General features: G+C 39.7%; 2 protein-coding genes across 2 annotated transcripts; both read left to right on the top strand.

Moving 5' to 3' along the window:
- Positions 1-1,586: 1,586 nt before the first annotated feature.
- Positions 1,587-3,253, top strand: LOC115595940 (uncharacterized). The gene is made up of 3 exons (XM_030440791.1): positions 1,587-1,975; positions 2,065-2,381; positions 2,846-3,253. The coding sequence occupies exons 1-3, from the start codon at positions 1,884-1,886 to the stop codon at positions 3,154-3,156; spliced, it is 720 nt and encodes a 239-aa protein (XP_030296651.1). The 5' UTR covers positions 1,587-1,883; the 3' UTR covers positions 3,157-3,253.
- A 1,344-nt stretch (positions 3,254-4,597) lies between these two features.
- LOC115571863 (extracellular calcium-sensing receptor-like) lies at positions 4,598-14,284 on the top strand. The gene is made up of 15 exons (XM_030401498.1): positions 4,598-4,815; positions 5,054-5,348; positions 5,483-5,569; positions 5,757-6,026; positions 6,597-6,803; positions 6,891-7,160; positions 7,241-7,468; positions 7,556-7,679; positions 7,778-7,971; positions 10,786-10,872; positions 11,689-11,892; positions 12,009-12,278; positions 12,546-12,773; positions 12,870-12,993; positions 13,371-14,284. Exons 1-15 carry the CDS (start codon positions 4,598-4,600, stop codon positions 14,282-14,284), a joined length of 3,720 nt encoding a protein of 1,239 aa, XP_030257358.1.
- Positions 14,285-18,558: the final 4,274 nt, after the last annotated feature.

The following is an 18,558-nucleotide window of genomic DNA, read 5'->3' as shown; positions in this document are numbered from 1 at the left end:
GAATTATCTGGAATGCGCAGGTCACCCGTGGCCATACCTGGGAACTATGTTCAGCTACCTCGGGATGGGGGAAAATTCCAAAACCTACCGAATGAAGTGCATGTTATGCCATCCGAAGTGCCACGAGATCAAGGCGTTCAAGAACTCCCCATCCAACCTCAAAAAAGACATTGAAGTAAGTGAATTAAGTAAGCAGTGTCATTTCATGTGGCAGGAGGGGTATAAATATGTGTAAAACATAGTTTTAGCCAACATTACGGGCAAGTTGCTAACGTAACGACGTGCTAGTAGCAAGTTGCTAACGCTATGTGCTAACGTTAGCAACTTGCCCGTGTTGGTAAATAAACCTACGCGACACACACACACACACACACACAGTATTTTAATAATGTTACGCTTTATTCTAGATAATATCTTGGCAAATTGTCCTGCAGGAGTGTCAATAGACAGGGTTAGCATCTTAACTTAACTCGAACGAGGCAGTTTTCCTCCCACATGATACATTTTTAATATCAAGTGCTTCACTTTTTTATGAAAAATACACAAATAAATCATACAAAATCTGTAACTGTAAGTTAAGCAATAGGCTATTGAACATTTGCCTGTTTGTTCATAGGAGCTGTAGTAAAATGGCATGCTGTTCAATAAAATAGCTTTGTTTTTGTTTTTTAAATTGTATTTGTTGTACAGCAATTAGATGTCCAAGCTCAGTGTCCTGTATGATGTTCTAGCTTTAAACAATTTGGTATTTTTGAAAAATAGAATATAGTTGACAGTTGACCAACATTTTTTTTAATTAATGTTGGACATGCCCACAAACGGGACATCAGGGTGAAAGTGGTTAGGGCAATCCAGACCTGTCATTGTGGTAACTGTTGAATGATGTCTTGAGTATCATTTAAACTAATATTATTAGTTATTTTACTTTTGTGTTTTTCATGTAGAGAGCACATCCACAACATCTAAAGAAATATTAGCAGCTGACCTCACAAAAAAGAAAGAGGGCTTCGGAAGCTGGGACCTCCACCCTCAAACAGACCACCTTGCTGGATACCCGATCCATATCTCAGAGTGCTGTTGACAGGGCCATTGTCAAGTATGTTGTCAACAATCTCCAGCCATTGTGAACTGTCGAAAATGAAGCCTTCAGAGAGCTTCTCACAGATCTCCTTCCTACTGCCAAAGTCATCACACGGGTCACCCTGCGATCAAGGATTGAAGATTTAGCAAAGACTATGAAAAACGTGTTAACTGAGGAGATGAGTAAAGTGGACCACATCGCCACCACTACAGACTGCTGGTCAGTTAGGAGAAGGAGCTTCCTTGGTGTGACTGCTCATTGGGTGAACCCTACAGACCTAACTAGACGATCAGCAGCCCTAGCTTGCAGACAGCTAAGAGGTTCCCACACCTTTGATGTTTTAGCCACCGCACTCAATGACATCCATACTGAATATGGCATCAGGAACAAAGTTGTGAGGACAACAACCGATAATGGCTCCAACTTCTTGCAGGCTTTTCAGGTTTATAGTGTGGACAAAAACAATAATGAAGCAGAAGAGGAAGAGAAAGAGGATGAGGAAGGGAATGAGATGGAGGGAGTGGAATTTGTTGACATGACTTCGATCCTAGATGAGAATGATGTCTTTGAGTTTGAGCTTCCGAAACATCAACGATGTGCTTGTCATCTCCTCAACTTGGTGTCTACAGTTGATGCTGAAAAAGCAACAGCCAACGATGGATACAAAAAACTGCATCGCTCAACATTCAGCAAGTGTTATGGGCTGTGGAATAAGTGTGGAAGATCCTGCCAAGCAGCTGAAGCTGTGGAAGATGCCTGCTCCCTCCAGCTGCTATGACCAAACGCCACCAGGTGGAACTCCATGTTTATGGCTGTGGAAAGGCTCCTCAAGATTCTGAGAGAGAAGGGAGAGCCAGCTTTGAGAGAGATCTGTGCAGAATTGAAGGTTCCAATGTAAGTTTGAATTATGTATTTTATTTTATTTTTTTGGGTACAATATTCATGCATAATTGTAAAACAGTGGTTTGTTTTCTCCCTAACAGGTTCTATCCAGTTGAGCTCACTTTCCAAAAAGAGTACTACACCACTATGAGCCCTGTTGCCCAGTCCATCAACATCCTCCAAGGAGAAGTGGAAGTCCAGATGGGATGGCTTCTTCCGACTATTTCCTTGCTGAGCAGCAAACTGGAAAAAATAAAGATTGCACTGAAGCACTGCAAGCCGCTGGTTGAAGCCATTCAAATGGGCATCGAGAACCGTTTTGGTGAAATGTTAAGAGACCCTGAATTGGTTGCTGCAGCGATTCTCATCCCAAAATTCAAAACGGCCTGGATCAAAGATGATGCTACACTGAAAATCGGTAAGACAACATGGAGAAAATAAAGGAAATTAAGAAAATATCCATTAAATTACAAATTTAATGTACACTTACTACATTTTTTGTTATTTTATTACTCATTTCATACATCAGTCTAATTTTGAATAGTAGTTGAGCCAATATCTAAGATGTCAAATTGTCAGAGTCAAGACTTTAAATTTATGCTTTTCTCCTTATCTATTCCCTGAATTTGTGAAAGTAGCCAATCTGCAAGCTCACATTGCCTTGGTTGTAGATCTGTTATTTTCACAATTTGTCTCAACTTTTTTTCTATTTTATATCTCTTTTTTTTGTGCTAATTTTGGCCTTTTGTTTCTGATAGTGTTGTTTGTCAATTAAATATTATTTATTCCTTCAGAATTAGGGAAAATGTCATAAATGTAATTAAATTTGTCCAATAAAAATGTGACTGTACGAATGCTAGTGTCACCCTCCCTGTGTTTCAGGGTTGGACTATATCAGGGAGCAGTTGGAGGATCCTTCCATTTCAGCAGATGCTGGATCTGGCTCATCTGATGAGGGAGACTTCTTCCACATCCTGAAAAGTTCCCACAAAACACCAAGCGCTACCAAGCAGCTTGATTCGTACCTGGCCTACTCAACACATCAAGATTCTCAAGACGTTTCCTGTGGTTCTCAAGTTGTCTGTCAAACTCAACACACCTCTGCCTGCTTCTGCAGCTTGCAAAAGGCTGTTCAGCATAGCAGGTCTCATCTTCAGCCCAAAAAGAGCACGGCTAGCTGCAGACACTTTTGAAAATCAGCTTCTGCTGAGGATGAACCGCAAGTTCAACTTCTCCACTTGAACCAGAAAGTTTATTTGTGTGGCGTTACTGTGCCTCAGCTCATGAGGATTCCCCCAACATAGTTAAAAAGTGAAAAAGTGGTTCTTATGTTAAATTTTGCAAGACATTGTTTATTTTTTGAGTGGTATTCTATGGCACATTTCATTCACCTGAAAAAGTGAAATAAAAAACAAGGGGAGAATAATTTTGGGTTGTTTTGCTTCTTTTCATGCGTACTATAAAATACTTGTACTTGTACTTTTACTTTTGACTTGAGTATATTTTTTCACAAGATACTTTTGATACTTAAGTACATTTAATGTGAGATACTTTAAGACTTTTACTCCAGTAATTTTCTTTTAGGTGACTTTAACTTTTACCAAAGTCATTTTCTGTTATGGTACTTATACTTTTACTTAGTTATTTTTTTCAAGTACTTTATACACCTCTGCTTGCTAGTGCTAAATGCAAATGCTCAGTGGATTTGTCTATGATAGGAGGAGTGCTATACCCAAAGAGGTCAGTAGGGTGTGTGGCCCATGTGAAAACAGAACAGAACTAGCTTATTATTTCAAGAAAATGTTCATATTTAATTTAAACAATTTTAAGTTTGGGGATTTTAAACAACAGCAAATTGTCATCTGCATATAAAGCAATTTTGTCATTTCTGATCACAGGCCATTTGGTCTGATTTATCAAATTGAAGCAAACATATTGAATATATTCTATAAAAAGTAAATTAAAAAAAACCTAAACTCCCTCGGATTTTAAAGAATAATACACATTTATTTCACATACTCCAAATCATTTAAGGTATGTCTTGGAGAGCGGATTGGCTCTATCATGGAGTAAATAACGTTTTACATTGTGTGTTTTAAACTTCTAATGTCAAATAATACGTTTTTATTACATGCTTATATTGATTATAATACATTATAAGCTTGGTGTAATACATAGCTACACCACATCAAAGATACAGAAATCTATTTCTTTTCGGGAAAACACCTTGTCCAGCTAAAACACAGTAAAGTACTTTCCATGTTTTTCATCATTACAAAAAGACATTATTAACCTACCCAACAAACATGGTCCAAATATCAAGTGTAGTCATATTATTAATGAAATGTATCGAGTTTGTTAACTGTATGTGTGTGTGTGTGTGTGTGTGGGTGTGTGTGTGTGTGTGTTTGTGTTGCATCAACTCAATTAAGTTTGTGTGTATCATTATTATTATCCTGCCCCTGTAGCCCTTGCCCTGATGGGTGGTGAAAATTATTTTACAATGACAGAAAGCATGTAAAGAGGATGACATAGCCCTGCTTATAAATTTAAACAAGCCTGTATGTAGAATACAGAAACAGTTGTGAAGAGAGGAGGGCACTCATGGGAGCTTTTCATATTACACATTTCATCATGTGTCCATATCTTACCTTGTTTTTTTTCTCCTTCCCAACTTTATACACTGCCTATTCATCTTTTCCCTCATCATGTAAATTATGGAGGAAGTTTGATCTTAATGAAATGCACAAGACTGGCGACGTGGTTCTTGGTGGGCTGTTTGAGGTCCACTACACCTCTGTCTTTCCTGCACAGACATTTACCATGGAGCCACAACAGGCCAGCTGCAAAGGGTAAGATACACAAATGCAGCAGACAGCATCAATGTTTTGTGAGGTAGAAAATGTCTTTGTTCTTCCCGTACACTTTAAGTGATGTTTTCTTGAAATAAAAATAATATATCCATTAAGAAAGCATAGTATTGCACATGTGAATTAAGTATAATAAACATAGTTTTAGTCTGTTGTATGTGTACCCAGTTCTCATACAGCCATATTACTTTTTAGTTAATAGTTATACTTTTTGTGTTAGTTTTGATACTCTAGGGTTCAGGCAAGCCATGAGCATGGCCTTTGCTATTAATGAGATCAACGACAAGTCCGATCTGCTACCTAATGTGACTCTGGGATACAGTCTATATGACAATTGTGGTGCACTTGTTGTTGGATTCAGTGGTGCATTATCACTGGCAAGTGGCCGAGAGGAGCAGTTTCTGCTTCAGCAGGACTGTTTAGGGAGCCCTCCAGTCCTGGGCATTGTTGGTGATTCATTCTCTACATCATCTATTGCCATCTCCAGTGTGCTAGGTTTATACAAAATGCCCATTGTAAGTTTTGTATCTCCTATATTTGTATTGTTGGACTTATTTATACAGCATTTGCATGTATGCCATTTAAAAAAGTGACATATTATTATTAGTGACATGGGTTAATTGTGTTTAAACTTTATATCACTTTGTAGGTGAGTTATTTTTCCACATGTTCCTGCCTGAGTGATCGGAAACGGTTTCCATCCTTCTTTAGAACAATCCCAAGTGATGCTTTCCAGGTGAATAACTGTTTGCAAGTTGAGAACTGTGGCTGTTTCAGGAAGTCCAACAAGCTTGTAGAAATTGTCCCTCATGACACAAACATTTTCTTTTTCTCTTAAGAGCATTAATTTAATTAATTGTGATTCCATTATGAAAATATATATGTCTATGCACTAATCTCTTCACAACAATGTATTCACTTAGGTGCGTGCTATGATTCAGATTCTGAAACATTTTGGCTGGACTTGGGTCGGCTTGCTTGTCAGTGATGATGACTATGGATTCCATGTTGCCCAATCCTTCATATCCAACCTGGCAGACTCTGGCGAAGGTTGTCTGGCTTACTTAGAGGTTTTGCCCAGGGACAGTGAACCAGTTAAACTAAGGAGAATTGTGGAAATGATGAAGAAATCCACAGCTCGTGTTGTCATGGTGTTTGCACATGAGGGTCACTCAATTAACCTAATGGAAGAGGTTGGGCTTGTAAAAGACATTAATCATGACTTAATGATATTATACAATTTTTTTTTTTTTCGTTGAACTGAAAGATTTAATAACGGTAACGTGTTGTATTGTGATTTCATAGCGAATCCAGATCTCTACTGTGAGCCAGGATTTAGGGAATTGTACATTTGGCAGAGACATCAACAGATCAGGTTGACGTGTTTGCACATGAGATCTACATGAATTCGCAAATGAAAGAGGATAGAAATCCATTGTTTTAAAAATGTATCATGAAAAATTATTTTTATTTTTTAACTCATAGAAACTGTTTAAATGTTAATCGTGTTGTAAGCTCAAACCACCTATTACATTTGAAAAGATTGAGGTGGTTATTTACCTTACATCATAAGGACTTCTTTTTGAACAAATGCAGACCATATACTATTTAACATTACCTGTGTTAAATTGGATGTCTTGCACTTAGTACTTCATACTTAATTGTTGTGAGCAAAATAATATTTGTCAAAAAGAGCATGACAATTTCAACATCAAACTTTAACAGATATCTAAAACATATATTTTATACAATGCTCAATATAGGTGGTGAGGCAGAATGTGACAGGGCAGCAATGGATAGCCAGTGAAGCTTGGACAGCAGCTACTCTGCTACAGACACCCCGTTTTATGCCATACCTTAGTGGCACACTGAGCATCGCTGTCCGCCGAGGTGAAATACCAGGGTTCAGGGAATTCCTCCTACAAATACGTCCTGACCAAAATCAAAGTGGGAGCTATGGAAATAGCATGGTGAATTTAATGTTGACCTAATGTAACATTCCAAGAATAATACTTTGTATTTCCTGTTAATAGTAACTTATTACTAATGTATTTCAGGTGAGATATTTTTGGGAATACATGTTCCAATGTAAATTTGATCGATCTAGCCGGGTGGAAGCTGGGGGTGTTCTCTGCACTGGACAGGAAGATATTGAAAGTGTGGACTCTGATTTTTTGGATGTTTCTAACCTCAGGCCTGAGTATAATATTTATAAGGCTGTGTATGCTCTGGCACATGCACTTGATGACATACTGCAGTGTAAGCCAGGGAGAGGGCATTTCAATGGACATAGCTGTTCAACTGTGCAAACACTGGAGCCATGGCAGGTTTGTTATCAATATACACTTCACCTTTTATGTTTTCAAGACAGCTGCTGTTCGTTGTTATTGTTATAATCCATCTATAGCTTGTAAATTATTTGCAACAGGTGAACTTCACCACACCATTTGGTGATGAAGTCTCATTTAATGAGAATGGTGATGCCTTACCGATCTACGATGTCATGAACTGGCTGTGGCTCCCTGAAGGAAGAACTAAAGTTCAGAATGTGGGTGAGGTCAAGAGGTCAGTCTTCAAAGGTGAAGAACTCACAATTGATGAAGACAAAATTTTCTGGAACTTTGACTCAAACAAGGTTATGCTATTTCAGACACCTATGTTTTTTTTGGACTGCAGATAATAATATAGTTAGTGAGTTACAGATTACGTTTTCTTCCAATAGCCACCCAGATCAGTGTGCAGTGAGAGCTGTCCTCCAGGTACCCGCATTGCCAGGAAGAAGGGGGAACCTGTGTGCTGTTTTGACTGCATCCCTTGTTCTGAGGGAAAGATCAGCAATAAGACCGGTGGGTGTTTATGCTTCAATATGTCATTTTACTGAGGACAGAAACATGTATCTTTACTACAGCAAGAATCTACAATACCATCTTTCCATTTTTTTCAGACTCCATGGAGTGCACCAGTTGTCCTGAGGACTTCTGGTCTGGCCCCCAACGTGACCAGTGCATTTTTAAGGAAACAGAGTTTCTCTCCTACCATGAGCCTCTGGGCATCTGTTTGACAACCACCTCATTGTTTGGCACATGTGTCTGTGCTGTTGTCCTGGGCATCTTCACTTATCATTTTCATACACCCATTGTACGCGCCAACAATTCAGAACTAAGTTTCCTACTCCTGGTTTCACTTAAGCTATGCTTTCTGTGTTCACTGCTGTTTATCGGCCGTCCCAGGCTATGGACATGCCAGCTGAGACATGCAGCATTTGGGATCAGCTTTGTGCTTTGCGTCTCATGTATTTTGGTAAAAACCATGGTGGTTCTGGCTGTATTCAAGGCCTCCAAGCCAGGAGGTGGAGACAGTCTGAAGTGGTTTGGTGCAATGCAGCAGAGAGGGACAGTTATGGTTCTTACTTCTATCCAGGCAGCTATCTGCACTGCTTGGCTTGTCTCTGCCTCACCAGCTCCTCATAAAAACACTCAGTACCACAATGAAAAGATAGTTTATGAGTGCGTAGTTGGGTCCACAGTTGGTTTTGCTGTGTTATTAGGCTACATTGGCTTATTAGCTATACTTAGCTTCCTGTTAGCATTTCTGGCAAGAAACCTCCCAGACAACTTTAATGAGGCCAAACTCATCACTTTCAGCATGCTCATCTTCTGTGCTGTGTGGGTGGCCTTTGTCCCTGCTTATGTTAACTCACCAGGCAAATATGCAGATGCAGTGGAGGTATTTGCCATCCTGGCCTCCAGTTTTGGTCTCTTGGTGGCACTGTTTGGACCAAAATGTTTCATAATCCTATTTCGACCAGAGATGAACACAAAGAAAGCAATTATGGGTCGTGGTATGGCAAATTCATAGGCTAGTCTAAACCAATAAGCAATTATTCATTTGCAATATGCCCTATTTTACTTCAGAAATAATAACAATGTAAAGAATACATTCAGAAAAGACTGGAATCAATAAAAAGTCTTTGTGAATCTGTGAAATAAATTATTAATATGTTATTGCCTTCCTTTTGTGTGATCATATTCAGTAAAATGTGGTTGGCCCCCAACCAAAAAAGTCCCCTCCACAAATTTCAGGAAGTTGCTTTCCACATACTAAGATACAATGCCAAAGGAAGTATGGAAGGTATGATATGGTAACCTTAATTCTATAAGCACAGCATTTTTTAATGGACTCTATGGATATAGCACTCATCAATTACACACACATTTGCCCACTGGAAATGTGCATGTGTGTAGTCCTAGCTAAGTATTTGTGTTACCATACATAATAAGGCATTCAGGTACTTTTCTACTACCCCTGCAGCAAACAGTTTAAGTTCAGGAAGGTCCGTAGGTGAAGGGCTCTGCTTGTTCTCACAGAACTACCATATCATAGCTTTTGTTTTATCTCATGGATGCCCCGGCCTCTGCTGGACTCACCACTTCTCCCCTCCCAATTCTTACAACGATGACCACTTCAGTAGGAAGTTGGGAGCACTACCCAACAAAGTTAACATGTACCTGTAACTGGGTGAGTACATGGCCAAACCCAAGGGTCTAAGATATACAACAGAGACCCTGAACATCCCTCTCCTGAGCTCACCTGAAAGCAGGTGTATAATAATTTTCTTCAATATGGTTGCAAACTCTAACCTAGTTAAATTTAGAATCAACTGGGCAGTGTGGAACACAAAACATATAATATTGTTTGTGACACATATTTGCTAAAACCCTTAATAAGGCATAGCATTGAACATTGACTTTTCTAAGTTATAATAACCTCATTAATTTGATATGTGTTATTAGTCCTGCCCCCAGCCCGTGGCCTGATGGGTGCTGTGAATGATATAAACAACGACGGAAAGCATGCAAATAGAATGACATAGCCCTGCATATAAAATTAAGTAACCTCGCATGAACAATAGAAACGGTTGTGAAGGGAGAAGGGCAGTTATGGGAGCTTTAATTGACATATATTTCCTTTTGTGCATAAGCCTTATCTTGTCCTTTTTCTATTTCGCCCCATTATGCTCTGCATTTTCCTCTTTCCCTTCATCTTGTAAATTGCGGAGGAAGTTTCACCTTAATGAAATGCACAAGCCTGGCGATGTGGTTATAGGTGGGCTATTTGAGGTCCATTACAGTTCTGTCTTCCCTGAGCAGACATTTACCAAGGAGCCACAACAGCCAAGCTGCAGAGGGTAAGAGTCACACACATAGGCTACACAGTACATAGCATGTATCTGTGCAAATGCTGTCTCATCATTCAGTATTATCATTCAGTATAGAGTATTCATTGAAAGGTTAAAAGTTTATTTGTGCTTAAATGCTTATGAAAGATGAGTAATTTCACTTTCCATGACAGTTTAAATTATTCTATTGTAATATTTAAATACATCCTTGAAATTGTTTTTCGTTTTTTTTTTTGCAACTGTGTCATATGTTGTAAATTCATGTGTGTATATGGACCCAATTCTCATACAGCCATATTACTAATAGTGATACTTTTTGTGTTAGATTTGATACTCTGGGGTTCAGGCAAGCCATGAGCATGGCCTTTGCTATTAATGAGATCAACAACAACTCCGATCTGCTACCTAATGTGACTCTGGGATACAGTTTATATGACAATTGTGGTGCACTTGTTATTGGATTCAGTGGTGCATTATCACTGGCAAGTGGTCGAGAGGAGCAGTATCTGCTTCAGCAGAACTGTGTAGGGAGCCCTCCAGTCTTGGGGATTGTGGGTGATTCATTCTCTACATCTTCAATTGCCATCTCCAGTGTGCTAGGTTTATACAAAATGCCCATTGTAAGTTTCCAATCTTATACTTTTTGTCAAAACAAAATGTACTTTTGTGTTGTATCCAAATTAATACAATCTCCAAAACTGACACATTGAACTACTGAAAATGTTTTGACAATGTGAGCTTTACCTTGGGTTTATACACACATTTCTTTATAGGTGAGTTATTTTGCCACATGTTCCTGTTTGAGTGATCGGCAGCAGTTTCCATCCTTCTTTAGAACAATCCCAAGTGACGCCTTTCAGGTGAATCACTATTACCAAGTTGAGAGCCTGAAATTTTGTCTGTTTCAGGCAGTACAGCAAGGTTGGAGAAATTGTCCCTCATGACACAAGTCTTTTTTCTTTTTATTTTATGGGCTTAATTAACTGTAATTATATCGTAAATAATGCAATTTATTGAAGCTGAAGTTAATAGTACAGCTGTCTCTAACACTAATCTCTTCACACCAATATATCCACTTAGGTGCGTGCAATGATTCAGATTCTGAAGCACTTTGGTTGGACTTGGGTCGGCCTGCTGGTCAGTAATGATGACTATGGACTCCACGTTGCCCAATCCTTCCAATCCGACCTGGTTCAGACTGGTGGTGGATGTCTGGCCTACTTAGAGGTTTTGACTTGGGACAGCAACCCAAGTGAACTCAAGAGGATTGTAGATGTGATGAGGAAATCTACAGCTCGCGTAGTCATGGTGTTTGCACATGAGAGTCTCTTGATTAATCTAATGGAAGAGGTTGGGCTTGAATGAGAACTTAATTATGACATCATATATTTCTCAAACTGACCATTTTAAGTTACAGGAACATATTGCCCTGTAAAGTAGATTTAACTGAATAATACAGCAGTGAGCAGTGATTTAGAGGATTGTAGATTTGTGAAAGACATCAACAGCTCAAGTGGTCATGTTTGCACATGGGAACCACTGGAATTAACTAATGGAAGAAGATATATTTAAAAGTATTGTGATTTAGAAATCCATGATGTTTTACACTTGTGCTTAAGTGACATGAGTCATAGGGAATTTTTGTAGACATATTTTTAATGCAATGTTATACACAGGTGGTGAGGCAAAATTTGACAGGCCAGCAGTGGATAGCAAGTGAAGCTTGGACAACAGCTACTGTGTACCAGACACCTCGTCTCATGCCGTACCTGAGTGGCACACTGGGCATTGCCATCCGCCGAGGAGAAATACCTGGATTTCGGGAATTCATCTTACAAATGCGCCCTGACCAAAATGAAAACATTTATGGAAATGACATGGTAAGTATTTGATTTGACATTCTGGTCTTTATAAACAATCACAATAATAGTAAGAATGATAAATAAATAAATTGTCATTTCTGTCAATATTGACTTTATAATACACTATATTTCAGGTTAGGCAGTTTTGGGAATCTACATTTCAGTGTAAATTTAATCCAGTTGATTGGGCAGAATCTGGGGGAGCACTCTGCACTGGACAGGAAGATATGGAAAGGATGGAGACTGAGTTTTTGGATCTTTCTAACCTCAGGCCTGAGTACAATGTGTACAAGGCTGTGTATGCTCTGGCCTATGCCCTTAATGACATGCTGCAGTGTGAACCAGGGAGAGGGCCTTTCAGTGGGCACAGCTGTGCAACTTTGCAAATGCTGGAGCCATGGCAGGTGTGATATCAGTTTACACTCCATATCCATTTATGTTTTAAGATAGGTACTACCTGAAGTGCATATTAAATTGATGACAGGTTAATGCTAACAAACAAGTTAGATGATAGCCCTATTATCTTGAGGGTCAAGTAGTTAGACATTAGAAAGATATAAATAAAATGATGTGTCCTTTCAGTTAGATTAACATTTCTTTTAATTCAGTATGAGTTATTCACGAATCTTAAACTTAAGTTTTAAATTTGTATGTCTATTATCCATTTGTAGCTTGTCCATTATTTGCAAAAGGTCAGTTTCACCACACCATTCGGTGATCAAGTGTCATTTGATGAGAAGGGCGATGCCTTACCTATCTATGATGTCATGAACTGGTTGTGGCTCCCTGATGGAAGAACTAAAGTTCAGAATGTGGGTGAGGTCAAGAGGTCAGTCTTCAAAGGTGAAGAACTCACAATTGATGAAGATAAAATCTTCTGGAACTTTGAATCAAACAAGGTTATTTCTGCTTTTTCTGACACATATTCTTTTTGGACTGTAAATCTTAGCAGTGTGTAATAATATAGAGTCACATATAAAGTTTTCTCCCTATAGCCACCCCGATCAGTGTGCAGTGAGAGCTGTCCTCCAGGTACCCGCATGGCCAGAAAAAAGGGGGAACCTGTGTGCTGTTTTGATTGCATCCCTTGTTCCGAGGGAAAGATCAGCAATAAGACTGGTTGGTGTTCATGCTTCAATATTTTATTTCACTTTACGGAATTATATACTGTATATATACTACATAAGGCTGTAACCATAAAGTCAAGTTTAACCGAACTTTCTATTTTTTATTTACAATAATGGTGCATAGTGTATTGTATTACATGCCCTGCATCTACTTTTACCTTTTCATCTTTAATTGAAAGTTATACCATACTTAAAGAAAGATTAAATACAATCATACCAATAATCATTTAAACTGAAACCTATGCATTGTTGCATGTGTTTAAATCCAGATATTGGCATTTTAACCATATACAAATATTGCAGAGGATGTCACCTCTAAGTGCCCTGCTACAACAGGGATTTATCTCACAACATTTCCCATTTTGTTAGACTCCATGGAGTGCACCAGTTGTCCTGAGGACTTCTGGTCCAGCCCCCAACGTGACCACTGTGTACCTAAGAAAACAGAGTTTCTCTCCTACCATGAGCCTTTAGGTATTTGTTTGACAACCACCTCCTTGCTTGGCACATTTGTCTGTACAGTTGTCCTGGCCATCTTCACCCATCACCGTAGTACACCTATAGTACGCGCCAACAATTCAGAACTGAGTTTCCTGCTCTTGTTGTCACTTAAGCTATGCTTCCTGTGCTCACTGCTGTTTATTGGCCATCCAAGACTGTGGACATGCCAGTTAAGACATGCAGCATTTGGGATCAGCTTTGTGCTTTCTGTCTCATGTATTTTGGTAAAAACCATGGTGGTTCTGGCTGTGTTCAAGGCCTCCAAGCCAGGAGGTGGAGACAGTCTGAAGTGGTTTGGTGCAATGCAGCAGAGAGGGACAGTTATTGTTCTCACTTCTATTCAGGCAGTAATCTGCACTGCTTGGCTTGTCTCTACCTCACCTGCTCCTCATAAAAACACTCAATACCACAATGACAAGATAGTTTATGAGTGTGTAGTTGGATCCACAGTTGGTTTTGCAGTGCTATTAGGCTACATTGGCTTATTAGCTATCCTTAGCTTTCTGTTAGCATTTCTAGCAAGGAATCTTCCAGACAACTTTAATGAGGCCAAACTCATCACTTTCAGCATGCTGATCTTCTGTGCTGTGTGGGTGGCCTTTGTCCCTGCTTATGTCAATTCGCCAGGAAAATATGCAGATGCAGTGGAGGTATTTGCCATCCTGGCCTCCAGTTTTGGTCTCTTGGTGGCACTGTTTGGACCCAAATGTTTCATTATCCTTCTAAGACCAGAGAGGAACACGAAAAAAGCAATCATGGGTCGAGGTACAAGCAAGTCATAAAAAACACATTTATGTATAGTTACATGACCAGCTTGTTCAACCAATATGTATTTTGCATTCAGTAAGTCGTGATTTGCCATTGAAATGGCCAATATATAACAAATATGTAATCTGCTTTTTAACTTCAGAAATGTTTTACTCTGACAAGAATCAATTCAGAAGAAACTAGAAGCAATAAACAAGCATTTGTGTCAAACAGAATCTGATTATTGCCCATTCTTGTCTCGTGGGATTTAAGAAAAAAGTAGATACAACAAACAATCTACTGAAAGCTCGGGCCCACCTTTGTATGAGTCAAAAATAAAAACACAACTTGGAGCACTGCTATAATGTTGGGCAGTCTTTATGATAGCATTTCCGGTGTAGGAACACATGCCTTTGTCTCTGCATCTTAAAGTGGTCTCATTTTGGCCATGATTACCTTTAACCCAAATCAACTCCTTTTTCCAGCATTTGGGACTGAAAGCCCCATATCCTGGCCTGGCAAATTCCTCTCCTCTCCACAGAGTGGGAAGATGTTGTTTTTCTTGCAATAAACAGATCACCAGAGATCTTCTTTGTAATTTACAACGACTAAAGCACATCTGGTCTGTTCCTCTTCCTCCAAAGAAGATGAACCACTTTTCCCTAGGTCAAACAAGGTCAAGCCCGATGGAGTTTTCTTTGGTCACACCAAAAGGAAGAAGGACTGGTTTCTAACATAGATGTGGTGATTTAAGATGTTTTACTCTACGTTTCTCTCCCTCTGGAACATTCTCCAGTGGGGGAAGGCTTAATGGGAAACTTAATCTGTGTGTTCTTCTCCTCACATGTCCAACTGCTATTTACGACCGTTGTTGTTCCTGGGTCTGACATACCAGTCCCCCCTTTCAGTCTTCTGTTCTCACCCAAAAGTCCTAAATAACAAATAAACTACATCTCAATTTCTTAAATTTAACGGATCCCGAAATAGAGTAAGAACGTCATTCGACAGATCTTTCTTATGTTCTTGTGAAGCCCAAATGAAGTTTATTACTCAATAAGTTTGAGGTCAACAGAAACCCCCTCCCCTTTGTCGAGGGAGGAGAGATTTGAAGATCATCATTCCTTGTGTAATACTTGTATTATTTACCAGTTAAATGTCTGATATGTTTTGTTAAAGATAGAACTACAAGGAATATGTATAAGTCCTTGGTTCTACTGTGTGTTGTATACTTTATTGTCATATGTTGTATACTTAAGTGCTTCATGTCTTAATCGGGTTATAATTCTTTTGAATGACAAATGATCATTATCATGTTGCATCTTTTCACAAAGGCAAAAATTCGACTTTTAAGATGGTGAAGTTTTGGGAAGATTAAAACATGATTTCAAAACATTAAATCCAATAGTATAGTTAGATTAACTTTTTGAGAGCCTCAACTCAGATCACAGGAGGTGTGACACTGTCAGCCGGCCCCCCCCTGCTACAGGTCATAAAAACAGACACTCTCCTCTCGCTCACTTCTTCTCTGCTCTTTTTCTCCGGACACGCTTCTCTCTCTGTCCTCTTCTCCCCCTGCTTCTTCTTCTCCTCTTCTCTTCTCTTCTTTGTTTTTCATGTTTATATTATTTTTATTTTCAAAGTAATCTTTACTTTTAATTTTGCAACAAGCTAAGACAAGCGAATTGAATCCCTACTTTAAGTATTCACTTTTATTCAAGTTTTTAATAGAACGAATTCTTTTCTTTTTGATTTTATACTGTTAAAGTATCACCGCCTGATTCAGAAGAAGTTGAATTAGTTTCAGAATCAGAACTTGAGTACCACTATTTGAAACCACCAAAAAAAGTCTTTTTCAAGACTGTGATCATTTGATGAAGAACGTTGCAAGCCTTGCAAAGAGTCCAACGAAAGAGACTTTGTGTGCTCCCAGCCGAGACAGACTCTGCCCCCAGCGCTCCCAAGGCGGAAAACCCGCTGGGCCTTCGGACCAAGAGTTTATCAACAGAGTACCGGCCTTCCCTCTGGCTACTGGATCGACGCGCCGTGCCGTAGTCCAACCCAGAACTCTCAAGAACACCAAACTTCAGTGTCTCCTGACTCCAAGACAAAACCGGCTGAACGTCTTCATGCAGCTGGATCCACACACGTGAGAATGAGTGGTGTCTAAAGTTCTGACTTCTGTCAAAGTTCTGACTTCTGTCTAAGTTCTAACTTCTATCTTATGAACTTAAGAGAATTAAGATTAGGGTCTCATAGTATTAAGAATTACTCCCGTAATATTTAATATATATAACCCGACCCTTTAACTTTACCATCTACCGACGGTCACACGACTTTATTACTTTCCTAATAACAGTCTTTACATTTTCTGTTATCTGTTGTTCGTCTAAAATTGTCATGTCTTTTATTTTACCCAAATTATTTAGTCAATAAACATATAATCGTTTGTCTTTGTCTGGAACTTAATTTTAATATGGAGAACCAATGGATACGTGCAAAGAATTCACTACTTCAGAATATTGAGACTGAATAAATTGATTTTGATGGACTCTAACTGTCCAAGCCAACATTATTCCAATAACTAAACACGGAGGTGGTGCCCCTTTAACGAGTGTAATATTAATTGCCAGTGATTAATAATCATATATATATCAAAGTAGTGTGTGAGCAGTGTCTCCTACATTATCTTTATATGGTGTTGCCCATGTCAGGACCACATACCATAGTATCCTACACTGGAAACAGATTTCATTTTAATTCTAGGTGTAAATGGAGTGTAGTAGTTAGGTCATGGCCACAGCTTTTTCTGAGTATAGCTCCCATGTTTTTCTTTATTTCCCTCTACGACCATGTACCTTGTTAGTCTCTCTGCGTTTGTGTGTGTGTTGTTCCTGTCTTGCCAATCACTCTCCTAGCTCCTGGCTCTGTGTTCACCTACACACCTGCCATCTATCAGCTCATCACCTCTACGGCAAATAAAGTCCCACTCTCTAATGCTGTGGTAGCTTAAGACTCAATTATGCCCCCTGTAGGTATGAAAATAGATATGCCCGTCTGAAATGATGATGTAACCATAATTGTGCACTTGCTTCCACGACCCATAACCCATGCCATACATCACAACATCTACAGGGAAGATTCCAGGTGAACACCTGCTCCCGGTCCCCAGTTAGCACTGTGGCCAAAATCACCTCCTGGTATCCAGTTGGTGATTCAGCTGACCCACTCTGAGAGGTAGCAGGCCCATGTTCCTGAGCTGCAGCAGTTGCCAGTTCCAGAGCTGCCACTGTCAGCTGCTTCCCTGACTCCACCAGCACACTTGCTTGTCTGACACCAGCCGCCAGGTCGTCCTGCAGAGTGACTGCACATCTGTTCTTCCTCCAGAGCAGCTCTTTATGCCTTCTGCCCTTCCTCAGGAGCATCTCCGCCTGTCTGGTTGTCCTGCTGCCCATCTGCCAGAGTGGTTCAGTTTAGGTCACAGGACTCCAGAGTGGCTCTATCTGCATTGCTTGCACCCAGGCCTATGCCTAAATCTCTTCCATACTTTGGCCCTTCCTCCTGGTCTGCCCTGGCCTTGCCCCCTGGTCATTTGCCTGTGGTTTCCTTCTCAGCTGTTGCGTTGCTGTGTCCCCTTAGGGTTCCACACTGCAATTACAACATAAATAAGGCAATTTGGGTACACCATATATTCAGTTTAGTAAGATTGTACACTGCCTGAAACTTTGAACATGAAGTTAGCTCATCTTGCGTAAGCTCTTGACAACACCATATCAACACTACATGGTGCCATATAAGAATTACTTTATTACAAAATCCTACTGGACGACTTCCGGGTCACGGAGGAGCGATGTCGCTGTGAAGCGCTCACTCTTACCCTCGAATGAATTAATCAAATTCAAAGGGTACCTGTCTCTACCTTTGCAGAAGGATGGCAAAAGTAATTACTTGGCATGAATTTAAGATCTGGAGCCGTCACGCTGAACTTCAGTGCTAAAGCCAAACCGAGAAGACGCCAAGAAATAGGCGAAATGGAGGAGAATATCCAGAAAATGCTTAATGAACTTAAGTCTGAAATCACTGGTCAAATCGGTGACTTCAGAACCGACTTTCAAGAACTCCGAGTAGAAATAAAAAAAGACTTCAATGCATTACAAAACGGCAGACGCCGAGGAGAGGATAAACAAGGTGGAGGAGCGAGATGAAGCCATTGCTGCGGGAAGCGGGGGTGCTGGGGGTGCTGCAGCACTCCCTAGTGGCAAGAGGGTAATTTTTAAAAAATGTATTAAAAATATTTTTGCATAATTTATAA

This window comes from Sparus aurata, chromosome 2, assembly GCF_900880675.1.
Source record: "Sparus aurata chromosome 2, fSpaAur1.1, whole genome shotgun sequence".
Lineage (NCBI taxonomy): Eukaryota > Metazoa > Chordata > Actinopteri > Spariformes > Sparidae > Sparus > Sparus aurata.
Note: the sequence above shows the minus strand (reverse complement) of the source record. Positions and strands in the feature narration are given on the sequence as shown.

Excerpts from the sequence above, each read along its gene's own strand:
- LOC115595940 (XM_030440791.1), top strand. The coding sequence starts at position 1,884 with ATGTTTATGGCTGTGGAAAGGCTCCTCAAGATTCTGAGAGAGAAGGGA. Across the intron at positions 1,976-2,064 it reads GCAGAATTGAAGGTTCCAAT|GTTCTATCCAGTTGAGCTCA; the intron begins GTAAGTTTGAAT and ends TCTCCCTAACAG. Across the intron at positions 2,382-2,845 it reads TGATGCTACACTGAAAATCG|GGTTGGACTATATCAGGGAG; the intron begins GTAAGACAACAT and ends CCTGTGTTTCAG.
- LOC115571863 (XM_030401498.1), top strand. The coding sequence starts at position 4,598 with ATGTGTCCATATCTTACCTTGTTTTTTTTCTCCTTCCCAACTTTATAC. Across the intron at positions 7,161-7,240 it reads AAACACTGGAGCCATGGCAG|CTTGTAAATTATTTGCAACA; the intron begins GTTTGTTATCAA and ends ATCCATCTATAG. Across the intron at positions 12,279-12,545 it reads AAATGCTGGAGCCATGGCAG|CTTGTCCATTATTTGCAAAA; the intron begins GTGTGATATCAG and ends ATCCATTTGTAG.